This window comes from Tinamus guttatus, unplaced genomic scaffold (genome assembly GCF_059628265.1).
Source record: "Tinamus guttatus ecotype Peru unplaced genomic scaffold, ASM5962826v1 Tinamus_guttatus_pri_ptg000580l, whole genome shotgun sequence".
NCBI lineage: Eukaryota > Metazoa > Chordata > Aves > Tinamiformes > Tinamidae > Tinamus > Tinamus guttatus.
Window position 1 is genome coordinate 1,024,793 of NW_028289114.1, and position 16,300 is coordinate 1,041,092.

The 16,300-nt window shown below is 41.1% G+C and overlaps 1 protein-coding gene across 3 annotated transcripts in view; it reads right to left on the bottom strand.

The window, feature by feature from the left end:
- Positions 1-534: 534 nt before the first annotated feature.
- The window catches only part of SLMAP (sarcolemma associated protein), a 64,713-nt gene continuing 48,947 nt past the window's right edge, over positions 535-16,300 (bottom strand). For 2 of the 3 annotated variants that reach the window (XM_088534625.1, XM_088534623.1), the window contains 7 exons: positions 15,439-15,561; positions 14,590-14,664; positions 10,574-10,894; positions 9,401-9,518; positions 7,970-8,141; positions 5,504-5,638; positions 535-1,068 (listed from right to left, as the gene is read on the bottom strand). In XM_088534625.1, coding sequence (XP_088390751.1) covers positions 979-1,068; positions 5,504-5,638; positions 7,970-8,141; positions 9,401-9,518; positions 10,574-10,894; positions 14,590-14,664; positions 15,439-15,561 — 1,034 coding nt within the window. In that variant the 3' untranslated portion in view covers positions 535-978. Of the gene's footprint in view, positions 1,069-2,113; positions 2,204-5,503; positions 5,639-7,969; positions 8,142-9,400; positions 9,519-10,573; positions 10,895-14,589; positions 14,665-15,438; positions 15,562-16,300 lie in introns of all 3 variants that reach the window. The other variant, XM_088534622.1, reaches the window with a different exon arrangement.

Sequence of the window (16,300 nt, forward strand, 5' to 3'; positions counted from 1 at the left end):
TGTAGCGGATTTTATAATGAAGTTACACCAATAAAAGCTTATCTAAAGAGCCTTTCAGCCCAAGTCAGAAAGTATCAAATGCCTGAAAAAGTAAACTGATACAATGTGATATGTGAGAAAGTATTCATACTTTTAAAGAACGCATCTCTTTAAATATATGAAATTTAATAAATTACATTCAAACTAAAGTTAACGCAAGTTGAATCACTGCACTATGTCCATCAAATGACCAAGTATTTGCTCCCAGAAACACCTTAGTTCACTCAAGAACACACACATGCTAACACTCGCACACGCGCACACTAAATATTCTAGGCTGGTCTTCACCATCAGTGTCTCTATCTCTTTAAGGCTGGACAGGAATTGAGTTTATTTCCAGAAATCATTAATAAAACAATCCTTACCAAATAAAAATATGCCTCCTCCAAAAGGCCTAAGAGAAGTTACCTTAAGTCTTGTTCCCAACAGCTCAGTGACTAACAGCAAGTAAAATGGTATACTACTTTTAGAAAAAAACAGCATACTGAAAGGCACTGAGCACACTGCAGCTGTTTTCAAAGTATCTGCAAAGTTATTTGACTTGGGTGTCCAAATTGGCAAAATGGTGTTTTTCCTTTTACATGCGGCAATCAGATTCTAAAGTACAAGTCCACAAACCTAGCCGTTATAAATAATCTGGTATCAAGAAGCCTACTTTAGGCCACCATTATAGTATTTAGAATCCCAACAGACTGATTTAAAACTTACGTGAAGTTGTAAGCAAAAATATTGCTCACAGTATGATGAATCACATTTTTATTCCCTCTTTATAGACAGATACATTTTACACAGTTTAAAGCAAATGACCCTACTGCTGTTCTCACGCAGAGCTGTGCTGTATTAAGAGGTAAAAAGGAAGAGCATTAATCTGTTTTCCCTCAGTATATGAGTGATGCCAGCTTCTAAAGGGAGGACGGTGTATGGATTCAACAACAGTTCTCATGGAGAAGCTCTGGTTAGGCCTGGGTACAGCACCACGGCTGTCACAGCAACCAAAGCTGCCATCACAGGCATCCAAGGCCATTGTTTCTGTGTGGAGAGAAAAAAGAAATCAATATCATATTTGCTCTAATTCACACCGATTAGTTTCCCCCGTGGCTCCTCAGCGCCCTGAGGACCTGTCGATGGGCAGCACCAGAACGTCACCCCGAGCCCTGCGCAGGGGCCACACAGCTGAACCACATTTCTTTAGGGGAAGAGATTCCAATGGAAAACTAGGGAAAACTCTTCATGATGGAACACCAGCAGCAGAGGCTTTAGCAGCCCCGTATTTCCAGCTTCATTACTGCACACACCTCAGGCACTTCTACTGCTAAAAATGTGAGGGCTTAAGATGTTTAAGACATCACTTGTGCCAAATAATTGCTAGACGTAGGTTTGTGCAGCAATGTCACCCTTATGCTCTTATCTTTGGAATGTTTAAATCCAGGTCTACAAAGGCAGCTCTTGGCAGAGCCTAACAACACAGTCTTGAACACACTGGCACGACATTTGATGACAACAGCAGCGATTGAAGAGAAGGACACACTGGGAGACGTTAGAGGAAATGCAAGCTGAGAGTGCAGAATACAAACCAACCACCTATTTCTCATCTTGACTTTTTTTCCATCTTCTTCACAGCAACAGTGAGAAAAATAAAGTTTTTAAAGCCAGAGAAGAAATTCTTAGCCCGTAATTAAGAACCAAAGCTTGTTGATTTTGATTATTATTATTTAGAGGCAAACTCTTCATTTTCCATAGTTAATTAAGCAATTAATTTTTCATTCCAGCCCTAGCATCACAGCGTCGTGCAAAATTTAGCCCATTTGCTGAAGACAAACCGAGACCAAGTTAGAAGAGGCACATTCAGAACCAGTTAGGATGCAATTAATTCGTTGTTAGAGAACTCACACAGATGTTAAATGATTAGTTGCTTGTGCAGCTCATCAGTATCAACAGAATGGCAAATTAAATGAAGGGTTTGCTTCAGGTAGATAAGTACCTGCGAGCATTTCACCATGCACTATTTTATACAGAAATGGCACAAACAGGTGAGAGGGACAAACATACAGTGACTGAACAGGAGTGCTTGTACCTTTCGCTACCACATTGGGCCGTAACACCAATACAGGAAAGCCAGGATTAGGCCGATGAATACGGCTGGGACGGGTTGTAATATGGAAGGCTAAAGAAGGGAAGGGATATTAAAAATCACTTTGTGCTATAAATCAATCACATAAAGATGATTTAGAGAGGGGAAAATAAGTCAGAGTGAGTTTTGTTTTAATCGAAATGTATTAAAGACATCTAACACAATACAGCATGATCTCTACTCTGGTATACACAGTTAGTACACCGGTCTAGTCAAGTGACCAGGGATGTTTAAAAATAATGGGATGTAAGCAGAAAATACCTAAAGAATCCTCTGCCACAACTTGGAATTTAGCACTTCAGAGCAATATGAAGCTTAAATTGATTTGCCTGCAACTTGTTTATGATTTACTTTTAGTTTTCTATGCAAGTGATAGGAAATCCCACCCGGATTTCTCTGAAGGCAGTAAAACTCACACCAGGTAGTGATTTTTGCATCTTTTCCCTGCCATGCAATTTAGTCTTTTACCATTTTATCACCAGCCTCCAGGAAAAAATAATAATAATAAAAAAATCTTACTCCTCAATTAATGAATCAATTAACAGCCATGGTAGCAGCAAATCCCATAGCTCGGACATTTCCGTGAGATGCCGTGACTGTGCAGCCATCCCCGGACTGCTGCAAGGCAGGGAATTTGGCAGGAGCAGCGCGGGGATCCCCGCGGGCAGCGGGATAGGGAGCGGGCGCAGAGGGGAGAGCTGCCCATGGCACCGGACACGTGTTCTGAGGTACCTGCAGCTCCCTAGGAATCACTTCACCTCTGAGTACAGGAAGCTAAAAGCAAAAGGGACCCGATTCCTGAGCTGCCCTCGGAAGCCTCCGCTTGCTCTGTCCCTGAGCTGACAGTGTGCACACACAGACACACGCAGGTTAACTTCAAACCATGCTAGTGAGGGGCTTTTTTGTGCTGAAGCCACTTTGATTTTGTTCAGTCAACTAAAAAAAAAAAAAGATTATGTTTGAAAGCTTTCTTGGGCATTATTTTGCCATTCACAAACCAAATCTCATTCTGTTATGAATTTGTAGAAGTCACTTAATCATAGAACCTCAAAGTATGGTTCAAAATACAGAAAGCTTAAAATATCCCAATCTCTGCTGTTCAATTCTCGACCTTATAATCATCCAAATTTATTTTAATCAAGGCATATATATATAATGAACAAATCATGTGCAACCAAGTCATTTTCATGCAGTATTTTTTGTCATTGGTGCTACAAATTAGAGTGCCACCTTACCACAGAAAGCATGTTGGCAGAAACGATCACAGCGGTGCTCACAAAGTGCCAAAGGTTTAAGTCAATCGGAGCAGCTACCGTTCTCAAACCACTCACAGCCAAATCCACCACGCACAGCGCCAGCAAACAACCATGACTACAGGCATGCAAGCACACGGAGCACACCACACTGCTAAGAGCTTTAGGACACAACACAGCTTTCTGAAAGAAAAACATCATCCTTGCAAAAGGAAACCTCTAAAAACTTGTGAATATTTAAGATGATAGCTCAAATGGAGGAAAGAATCCTCTTTTCTAACATTTAAAAATTCACAGGACAATTGTGCAGATTTTTTGTTTATTCACATTCATCTCTGTGGCATTTTGGCAAATAAAACAAGTTATAAATATCCACTGCATTAAATGAAATTGCCTCCAAACAATTAAAATTTCTGCCTCATGAATTTATCAATATATAACAAATCTCCTCCCAGCTGAGAAGCACTTAATTAAGGTCTTTGAAAACATGTGTCCTACAAGGATACAGGATGTAAGGATATCCTATAAGGATATGAAGGGGGGATAGACTTTCTATGGGACAACGTGCTCAGAAATGATGTAACAGATTCCAGCATGGTTGGGGAGGGGGGTGATAATACTGACCTTGGAATTCAGCCCAGATATGATTTCTTAAATAATCCACAAAATAATCATATTTTACATTACTGATTACAACTAATGCTTGCCTTAATAGCAAGCTTGTCCTGTCATGATTCCTGGTATGGTTGGACACCCTTCATGTTCTGATCCCCAGGCTTCCCAGTTGTTACCAGTAGGTCCTTTCTCTCGAAGCAGATTTTGGCAATTGCTCTGCTTCCTTAGTTTCTTTGAATACTCACCTCAAATTCCTGCTAGGAATCCCCTGATATCCTTGCAAGCTTCACTTTCACCATGCTCCACTTCACCATGCTCCAACTTCCTTCGTAGCATTTCTTCCTGCTACTATCCCTCCTGTTCACTGATCACCCTAATCTCAAGATTAATATTTTAACAGAGAATCTTATACTCACAATCACTTCAGTGTGATCTATTCTCTCATAGTGTGCATGTTTCCCGTATTTTTTTGCTCGTTTTACCTTTTTTTTTTTTTAATTACATCTTCTTTCTACTTTATCAAGCCAATATTATCTGGGCTAATGTTCTTCCAGAAGAATCCTAGAATAGGTTCTAAGGCTGTATTATCTCTCAATTCCTGAATCCGTGACTGTGAAAAGCAGGAAGGGCTTTGAACTCTTTACTCGGCTCTGCTATGTCGGAGATGTGTGCTCATTAGCATGGCTATGGCAAAGGTACTCCTGGGAGCTCCGGGCATCCTGCAGACAGCCGAGCTGCGCGGGTGGGACCGGGAGGCTCCACTGGAGCCCGCTCTGCAGAGCGTCCTCGTCCTCCGCGCTGCCGAGGACACCGAACCAGCCCTCCTGGGACACGGGATGTCCAAAGAGGCTGGGGGTATCCGACTGTGCCTGCCACAACCTGTAACGCATCGGGATTGCAGAAGCTCGGTCCCAGCTGTATCCTCAATTCTAACGATGCATCTCTCTACTCGCCACAGAAGAACACTCTCGTTAGAGCATGGAGAGGATAGTTCACTTGCACCAGGTAACTCCTAAGCCTCTGAAGGAGGACCACCATTAAGAGGCAGGAGCAAGATTCAGAGAGTGGTGTGTGTTGCAGCAGTCACTAATAAAGTCATCTTGAAGGAGGTTAATAAATTCATATAGAAGCAGGTCTCAGCTTTTACTTATGTATTACTCAATTAAAATGTTTTGCCTAGTTCTGGTGCACTAGGAATTAAGCTGAATTTTTCAAGAAAACAGATATCTAGGGCCACACTGAAAACTGTTATATAGCTGTAAATGTAACTTGCACATACAATTACAACACTGTAATGACTTGCAATCTTTTAGTTGCAGTACCAGAATGTAATTTTGCTTATTATATGGTACACAGACCTTCTGAAAGTCTGTCCTTCACTATCCAACACGCAGATGTTCTCAGATCTGAGGGAGAATTGCCAGTGTCATAACCAGACCTCCCCACACACTCTGTGCAGACTTACGTTATTTCCTTTTTCTTGTAGCAGCTTCAGGTTCTCCTTACACTGTTTGAGCTCATCTGTGATTGCCTGCTTTTCTTGTTCAGCCATCTCAAACTTCGCCTTCAGCTCTGAGAGCACAGTCTGTGTCCTTTCATACTAAAGGCAAAGAGAAAACAGTCTGCAGACCCCGCACGCCCAGGGCACGCTCGCCCTTGCTGAGCCTACAGCCTCCTCTCCTGCCATGTGCCCAAAGCAGCTCGGCTTGGATCAGCACACTCCCTCTGTATGAATGAAGCAGGGGAGAGAAGTCTTGGGGAGCACAACTAAGATAGCTTAGCGCCAGGAAAAGGAAAAGAGGAAAAGACACAGCAAGAAGAGATGATTGACTCTAGACGCGTTTAGACTATTTTTAAAAAGATTTTGTCCTGTGCCTTTGAAGGGTGAGGATTACTTGTGTACTCTTTTGGATAAGAAAGACTAGTCATATTTATAGTTATATTTATCTTGCATGACAAAGAACTATAACACATTTAGTTTTTGAGACTGAATGATTTTCCCTTCCCCTGGGGGGGAAATACAGCTGACTTGTGACTATCAGGAAGCAGTCCACAACAAAACAACATTGCACCATGCTTCAGAAACATTGGAGGTCACCATAATTAACAAAAAATCACAACCAGACAGAATTCTACAAAAAAATGTAACCTAGAAACACAGAGTAACAATATTAATTTTTACATTAGGCTTCACACATTCGGTATGGCCGCAGCCTCCGAACTCTGCCACATCAGACATGCAGCACAGGGCTGTCACACGATGCCACCAGCAGCATGCAGGGCAGGGGTTCACAACGAGCTCACCAGGGTTGCTCTTGTTAAATAAACCTGCTTTTTACAATACTTGGAAAGGTATCTTTTGTGTATTCCCCACAGAAACTTTGTTTGACAAGGAGCTTCTTTGCAACACATTCAAAGTCAGCAAATCATGAAATTGCAAAGATTAAATTTCTTTTTACCTGGGACATTTTAAAAACAAACAACATTTTGAGCAGATTGTCATTTATATATGCCTTGAAAAAAAATTCACCGCATAGAGTACTGTGCAGTTTCCCCAAAAGTTTTCTCATATCCCGTTGTACTGCGAGTCTTTCCCAGAGTGAACAATTTCTGTGCTGTACCAGGCACAAGACAGCAACACAACTCGTACCAATAAGGATGGGTGACAGGGCATCAAGCTGTGATCCAAAGAGTTCACAACTAGGGCATCATCTATGCTGACCTCAGAACACAGAGGGCTAATGCACGGCAAATCAACTCTAGGAATGATTTCCAGAACAAGGAAATGCAAAGCTTAAATCCACCTCTCATACCAAACAATTCTCCAGGACTAAGTAGGAAAGAACCATAGAAAGGACTGTAAAGACAAGATAAGATACAGAGTAACAAGGTGTCTCTTATATTTAGATGGTGGTCTTACATCTAGGCAGTAGCCTAAATACCTAGAGCAACCAACCAGGTGCAAAAATAACATTCTGTGAAGCAAACCAAACCTCTGCCTACAAAGAAACCCTAAATGTGCACGAGTAAGAAGGGCTCACAAATACTATGTCTCAATGTCTATGCTGCCATCCTGGAGGGGGCTGAGCACGAACAACACTGGGTCAATGGCTCTCATGTTCCTGCATTACGGACAGCTCCTCCTCATTCAATATTTTCTGCACATCACAGTTTTCCTGTAGCCCTCATGACGAGGATTAGTAAGGGCAGAACTAAAAACCTTCAGTTCTGGTACTAACAGCAAACTTGAGAGCAGGCATTTTCACAGTTATATACACATACATTAAGAGGAGTGGGATTTTCAAATTATGGAAATGGTAGAGAATGTGACAAAGATGAATCTATGACAAAGCAAGGAAGAGGACTGTAGAACTAGAGAGGAAATAGTAGCAGTGACTAAGAAACCTTCTCTAGGGACCATGAAGGCCCATGCGTGGTCTTTGAGGCTACGCACGAGGCGTATGCTCCAAATGCTGCCTTTGCCTGTGCACCAGCTAACCGTCTTCAGAGCCTAGTGACCCTGTCAGACAAAAGCAGACTCACCTCTGCAAAGGACGTGTACTCCATTGTGAAATAAAGCAGCTTAAATCTAATGAGGAAGACCATACTGACTGCAAGCAATTAACTCTGGTTCATAATGGCACAGTCCCCTAATCATGAGTACCAGTTTACACGCCACGTGAACAACCTTTAAGTTGTCCAAACAGCTCTAAGGTGTGAAAGCAAACTTGGTAAAGCTTCCACACACAGGCAGCTTATTGGAGTCTTCCCTTTTAGATATAACCACTCCATACACTGGCAGCTAACATTCTGCAATCGAAGTATCAAAAGGCTTTAAAGACTTAGTGTTTTCCTCCTTATTTCAAGGTGAAGTGCTTAAAGGTCAGAGTCACTAGGCAGAGTATCCCCTCAAAACACAAGTAAACATTACCTCTTTCTGAACATCCTTTGCTTGATTTTCAGCTTCACTGAGCTGGCTTTTTAGACTAGCTGCATCCCGCTGATGTTTCTCTCTCAAAGATCCCATCTGATTTTCAAGTTCTTTTCGTGACATTTCAAGGACATTTATATTGCTAGTTAGCGCTAAACTCTGTTCCTGAGAGCTGCAAAACAACAACCACTTGAATCTTAACATTTTGTTTCCTCATGCTCATTTTTAACAAGAAACATTTTAAAGCAGTTTTCATCCTCAAATCTCCATATATTACTTTTATTTAACATGGAGTACCAGCTTCGAGCAACCAAACATTGTTTCCCAATAGAAAGTGCTGACACAAACGCCTAGCTATAGATTTCGCTTACACATTGTTTTATATTTAATACCATTATAACAGATAACATACTTTATGTCATATATCATTAATCTTTTTATTTCTTATTATTCACTAATTTCTTAAAGATTAGTTTACTCAAAGCACTTTAAAACAAACTTTTAATTAGAAAAAGGTTATCCCAGATTGTTATTAATTAGCAAGTATTTTATTTATTAACACACACATTTACCTGCTTATTCGAGGTACATAAACCAGTGGCCAGGATATTCTCAGTGAATGTAATTATTTAATTGCACAATAGTCACAGAAAACTATAAATTAAGCAACTACAAACTTCAGTATAACAACAAAGTAGTTCTAATTTGGGTCTGCACAAGGCTACATAAGGGAGGTATCTTATGCATCTCCATTATATAAGCCCTGTATTTACTTATGCATCTTTCTATACAAAAAAAATATAAGAAAATAGATAATACTTATGCACAGAGACTTGTTTTCACTTCTGAAGAATCTGACAGTGAGCTTCTGGGTGGTGCTCACTATCAAAAAGAAAACTTGAAACAGAATACCAGGGATGAAATTGCACCACACAGAAGAATCAGAACAGGGGCACTGTTCTGGATGGCACAAAAAGATACAGACAGAAAGGCCTGATTCCAGGAAAATAATTCATTACCCTGGACATGTTTCACTGTGGGAAAGCTTCCATTTGTTCTATCAATGCCAATCTTGCAGGGATGAGAAAGCCAGAAGGAAAAAGTTATGTATGTGTGTAAATGCATACAGTTATACATGTATACGTATATACACACACATACACATATGTGATCATGCTGGCAAAATTCAGGTCTAGAAGAAAACCATTTCATTTCTAGTGAAACCATTTCTAATGAAATGCTTTTGACCAAATGAAATGCAAATTTGTTTTGACCAAAACTAGGATGTACACGAAATTTCAGCATGATCACTCCAGATACCCCAGACTTCTAATGCCCTCAACAGAGAAGACAAGGGTGAGGGGGTGGTGGCAGGAAGAACCTCTGAAGCTGCTGTGATAAAGTATCTTCACAAATCCGTTCTGCACCTACCTGGAAAGCTCCTTCTCCTGTCGCTGGAGTTCAGATGCAAGCAAAGTATTTTCCTTCTTGAGGGCAGCGCACTCCGCTTCCAGAGCGCTCCACTCCTCCTTCAGCTTTTCAAGCTCACCTGCAATAAATACATTTGAATTAAGTGCAGTAAAATTTCATGAATGCTTCAAATGTTGCCAGGGAACAAATACAAGTATACTTAAATATAAGCACGTCACATGCATTCTGCCACAAGCAGCTATACAGCACGTGTCGGATTGTGTTTTACCCTCAGGAACAGCCTGCGAGCTGCTAACCAAGCTAGTGCTTCTTAGGAGGAGCTGCTGCCACCACACAAAGCAGACCATTTACAGGGCTACCCTAGCATTTTTAAAACAGTGGTGGAAAAGCGTATTTGAAGAAATTCTGGTCCCAGCAGACCTGAAAGTAACAATCAGAATCACTAGGTCTGCTAAAACCGATAGAATAGCTAAAGCAGAGTGTTAAAATCAGACCTTTGGAATAAATCAGTCAGCAGTAATATTGATTCTACAAAGTTACATATGTCTGCATGAGCGTTAACTGTTTGAGAATTCTAGGCACATTTTATACATGCCAGCTTCTCCTGGCACATACCAAGTTTCAGTATGAGCTTTTGAACTCTATTACCAAAGGCATGCCACCTTGAGAGCCAAAAGATATTAATGTAAAAACAGAAACAAGCATTTGTGGGTAAGGTGAAGTCCAAATCAATGAGCCCAAAAACTATATCTACTCAGCACAAAATGTTTACAGAATAAAGGTTTAATCCTAAAATTAATTAAATAGCAATTCTGAAAAGAAGGGAGACAGTTGCCAAATACAGTAAGCCTCAAATGTGGCTTTTCTGTAAAAACCAAAAGGCCAGAAGCTATTGTTTAACAAGATTAAATGATTCAGAGATTCTGCCAAGTCCATTTGGAACTTGGAGCAGCATCAATCCCTATAAGTTTCCCATCTTTTTCAAATTGGCATTATACTTGGCCTAATTACTCACAAGGTAACTGGGTAGTCAAAGCACAGTTGAAAATTTCTATTTAAAGAAATGCACAAAAAGGTTTTTTATAACCAACACCACAAATATTGATCCAAATATCGGACATTCGGACTGATAAGGATGTCACTACCAGCTCTGGTCCACAACATTCCTTTCACCTTTTAGGCGCGCAGCCTCCTCCTTGTGCTGGTCCTCGCACTGCTGGCACCGCAGCTGGAAGGTGCCCTGCAGGCTCACGAGCTCCTTCTCGTAGCCCGCCGCGTCCTCCCGCCAGCGCTCCAGCTCCGCGCGAACCTTCCGCAGCTCCTCTTGCAAGGCAGAAATGTCAGTGTCTCGCTCTGAAGCTGTCTTTTCTGCTACTTGTTGAAGAAGCACAATCTCATTTTGAGCATCAATTAGTTGATTTCGAGTACTGGAAATTTCATTCTCCTTTTCCTCACGGAGATTCTCAATATCTTCTTGTAACCTTCGCAGCTGAGCTGAAAATAAATGTGAAAGCTTTTTTATTTATTTATTTATTTTTAAATAGACTGTACTTACAGAAATTTTTTAAAAATGACTCCTTTTCTCAACTTCCTGATGTTTCATGGCACTAAAGAAAACTAATATATTGATTTTGTCAAGTGCTCCCCCCTTAAGAAGGCAAAAACCTGTGTAGGGTAATGCATTGCACAGTATAATATTACAGAGTGAAAAACAAACAAAATTGGGACTGAACAAAGCCCCTTTTTTCACCCCACCTCTTCCTCTTTTAAAAGAGAGGCTTGTGTTATGTGCTGTTATTAACAGAACTCTCCAGTTATTGCAGCAAAACACGTTTTGGAGAACCAGGAGGTTGCAGACAAGAGCAAGCAGGAAAGGGGCTGTGAGGAGCCCCAGGACCTGCCGCGCTGCCTTGGAGGAGCTGCCAGCTCCGCTGTTAACCTGGGACGTTCACCAATATTCCAAGCACAGTATCCAGGTTCTATTCCATTCTGCAAACATGCAGAAAAGGAAATGTATGAAACAAACTTTGTAAGTTATTCCCATTCAAATCTGTTTGATTATTAAATACAAGTCTGCTCTGAGATAAATTATTTTTCATAAGCAACACACACTTTTGCCAACCTTCGCCTCTGCAAAGAAATACAGACTGGGACAGAAAGCATTAAGTAAGACTAAAGGTAGAGTTAAAATCCCTACTGAGAGAAGGGAACTACTTAATTCGCCTTTTTCTTCGCATTTGCTTTTTTAAAGACAGCAGGTCATTCACAGGGCACTTGTACTCCATTGCCTTTCAATGTGAAAAACACAATTACTAAATTAACAGAGACTTGCTCCAAGAACAAAACTGAAAAGTTTGCTCTTAACATCAGCTGGATCCCTCGCAAGCTACCCCACACATCTGAGGCTGCATGTCGAAGCGAAGGCCCTGGACAGCATCAGCAGCCATCACAGATCCCTGGCATTTATTTTTGTTCCCTCAAACCATTCCTAAAGATAAAAAGGAAAATGGGAGCTCAGAACAACTCAAGAGACACCCACTTTCATGACAACTATTCAGGACACTTGATGCTTTTCAGTAGTGCCATATATTGTGTTAGGTACAACACAAACTCTGCAAGTTGCTGGTGGAAGTACAATAAAGAAAAAAGTAAGTTTTTCTTAAAAGAGGCTCCCACAGCACACTCAGCTCATTAGATAAACTAAGGAACCTATGAAATAACCCAGCTTTAAACTCAGGAAGGAAAATATAGCATGGAAAACAGGCAATAGCAATAGAATATATAGCAATATAACTATACATACTGTCCTTGCAAAATACCTTGTTTAAATAAAAGCTACTATAGATCCCAATGGATTTCTTTTTTAAGGATGTCCATGTAAGATGGAACGGCACATTTGTTTTGTGGTAAAGACATCCAGAACACGAGGAAGACAAATACACGTGAGCAACACAAAGCTCACCACCATTGCATTGGCTTGGAAATGCTTTCTACAGGATTATACTAACACAAGAGCAAATAAGGTAGTAGCTGAGAATAACCTGCAGAATATTAGCAATTACCTTTTTTCCATCTAGTATTACATGAGAAGTCTTGAACCTACCACACTGTTTTGGCAGAAAATAACATGTTTCTAGAACATCAAGAATTTCCTAACTCTGCAAGTGCCTATTAAACCAAGCAGCAACTTTTTTTATAGCATATCTTCTTGATTCTTTCCTCTATCAAGCCACATGAAGTTCCTGCTACTTGGAAATGACATTATTTAGAGGATATTTCCATTTTCTTCTGTCTGCATTGATGATGAACAACGCTCCCTTTAAATCCGCAGGCATGCAAATAAGCATGACAGGATTGAATATCCAAAAAAACAAAACAAAACCACCAAACATTTCTCAATTTTGGTGGATTTGTAGGAATAACTTGCATAGAAAAAAATCTACCAGAAATATTGGAATGGTTCCTGAAGTACTGGGTATTATTTCAGAGAGCAATCAGAACGAAAACTTCCATTACATCTCTTATTAAATAAGCCATTACCTCATCTAAACTGAACGTTTTGCTTTTTTAAAGTAATGACTAGTTACTTGAGCTACAAGAATTTCCTCATCCACCTAAAGGGAGCTTCACACGTAGAGACAAGATCTCCGTTGTCTTTGTGGCATTCTCGTATAAGCACTGGCTGGCAGAAGGTGTCGATCCCGTGAAAACGGCCCTGGAAATGTTCCTGCATGAAGCTGCAAGCTTTTGCCCTATTTTCTCCCCTCCTCACTAAGTCTCCAGGGGCTGCCAAGAGAAAATGTCGACATTGAGAGAGCTTTTCCCAGTCCCTTCCCACCCTGGAAGTTTGGGAAGGAGCAAGCACACAATACCAGACTGCTTCAGACTGCACAGAAAGGAGAGGAGAGAGGGGAAGGGGGGAACCTCCCCGTCACGTGGGAAGGGCTTGGGTGACAAAACAGCCCAGGACCAACAAGAGCCACCTTATACGGGGCTCTGTTTAGATGGACAATTTTTCCCCTCTATATAGATATAACAACCAAGTATCCTGATGTGTAACCTCTGCTTCGAAATTGTTTATTTGGAGTTTTCTGCACACTAGGAGTACAAAATCAAATGATTCCTCTGGTTCTGAACAGGAAGATTACGTTAGCACCTTTTTCTTACAGGAAATAGCAAATATCCTTTGCTGACATTCATAAAATAGTTATTACACAAGCTTCTCAAGTGTAACTGGCATGTGACTAATCGCACAGCCCACAAACTAGAATCCATAAAATAATTTGTTCAAGCTACTTTGGCTCGATTTCCTAAGAAAATGATGCTTATGTGCTTGTGTTTTCATTCCATGTGCCTGTCTGCTCACAGTTCTGCTATAACCCTGGTGACCAGAAAGCTGGCAGCCCCTGCGCAGGGCTTACGTGCACAGGGGGCAGGTCCTGCAGCCAGGACACGTCACCGCTCGTCACAGCCACGGGACGCGATGCAGAACTAACAGCCAGCAGAGCTGGGAGCACTGGGGCATCACGAGAAGCTGCAGCAACAATGAAGATGCAGCTGTCTGTCCAGAGCCTCCCACAACAAAGGCACAGGAAACCAAGCTGTCAGGTCGACTGCTCTCCAGAAACCCCTGTTCTTGTCAACGGGCCATTTCCAAGCTAGGGAAGTGCTAACTTCCAACTGGTGGTACAGAAGATGCGTAAGTGTCACGGTTCCATCCTGACAGCTATTTTGGGCTGAAAGGAGCATGGTCGTGATCACAGCAGTTCTTCACATGTCTGCTCTTCATGAGATTCTCTTGGAAACTCTGAGCTTGAGTGTACATCTGGAGTGATTAAAATTACTGAAGAGGATTTTATCAGTAAAACAAAAAGCTAAAATAGCACAAAAAGACAGAATATTTTGAATGCTTGTGAAGGAGGTACAATAGCCACAGCAGGACTCTCTGGATCAGCTAAAGCTGATGAAAGATTGAGGAGAGAAAGGAGAAAAGGACTATGATATGGATTACATTGTATCTTTTGTATTTTTAATTTATGATTAGAGACACAGGAATAAATGGGAAATGTTTCATAATATGTTCTGAAATCTGAAAAAAACAGATTTAAAACATATGTAATTAACATCCCTGGTAAAAGCTGTTTTCCTAAGACCTAAAAAGCAGCTCGAAAAATAAAATTGTTTCATACCTTGCAGAACATTTATTTGCTTGTTGGACTCTTCAACTTGCATTCGATATGCCTTCCTCTCTTCTTCCAATAACGCTAAAAATGAAAGTGAAGATGTGTCCAAATTCTGTCAGCAAAGGGTATTTCAGCTTTGTGCTAAATCACAGTCACAAATTCCCCATAACTGACAAGATTTAAACAGTCAGTTCATTCCAGTAAGTTATCAAAGCTAGTAATTACGTAAGTAATTTAAGAAAAAGTTAATATTCAAGACATTATTCCATTATTCTGGTAGTATTACAATTAATTTGAAATTAATACAATCAGTTGCCTGATGCAAAACCTCAATGCGCGCTACATGCAGCTTGGGGTATGCTTGGAAAGAATAAAAGCTGTAAAGCTTTTCCAGGAAGAATGTTGAACCAGATGTGATTAAACCAGGCTATACCATTACCTGTTAAAGACAACCTGCAAACAGTTTTGCAGTTATTCAAACAGCTAGATGGTCTAGCTGTAAGATGTAAAAAACCAACCAACCAAACTAGCACTGAACACACTGTGATTAGTTAATAACTGCCAATGAATATATTCTTGATGATGAAATAACAAATATGCAGATAAATCTGATATATTACAAAAAGTGGGTTGGTCGATATTGACTCACAAATTCAGAGCTTGGTCTAAGTCTACCTCTAGTTTATACAAAACAAAAGCAGAAAAAAACGTTTCTGACACTCTGTGCAAGAGAGGCCAATACTGTGAAAGCAAATCTATTTCTAGCACAGTCAGCAAAACTAGACCCTCTTACGACTACCTGGTAAGGACAGTTTTAATGGATACCCTACAAAATCAAGTTGATCTGGATCTCACCTTGAAGTTCAAAGCATTTTTGTTTACTTGTTTTAGCTAGTTCTTGGGCTTCAACCAGCTCCTTGTGCAGTTGCTCAATTTCTTGTTTAGCCTCAGTTTCTGATTGTGCACCCTGCAGTTCATCTGATAAAAGAATATTTACTTTTAAAGCATGAATTTGTACAACAGCTTAATTTGCACTGCCATGTGAAGACTGCTCACTTTCTATTCCAATTATCCGTAGTTAGTTAAATTAAACACAAAGTTTTGTTAGGTAAATATTAGCAAAAACATTAATACGGCTTTAAAAGGAGGAAAGCATATGCAGGATTTAAGCATTCATTGCACTTAACATGCAGTAAAATACAGAAAGAACAAAAGAGTCTGCATTTTAAAACGAAGTAGAGGCTGGCAAGGCTCATTCTGTGCACGTGGGCGAGGTGCAGGACCTTGCAGCTGCGCGGGTGCCGTGGAGGCTGCTCCTGCCTCCCTCCTCGCACGGCCGGGCCCCGCGCTGCCCTCCTCCCGGGGCCTCCCGCAGCGCTGCTCTCGCAGGGCACCCGCACGCACCCCGTGGCCGTGGGGACGTCTGCAGCCCCGTTGCTGCCGGGCTGTGCGGACGGCGCCACGCGAGTGCTGCCCTGCGGCGCGGGGCCTGCTCGGCTGCCTTCTGCCTTGGCGGTTCTGACACTCACATTGGACTTTATGTCACCAGTAAAGTTAAGTTTTAAGAACTTCTTTTCCTTGGTTATTTATCAGATGATGCTGAAGTACTCATACAGCATCCGAGAGGTTATGGTTTTCCTATTCTCACAGTGATGGACTGGGGGGATCAAGGAGCGGACTCATGCTCATGTGCACATGGCTTGGGCTTTTTGGAAAA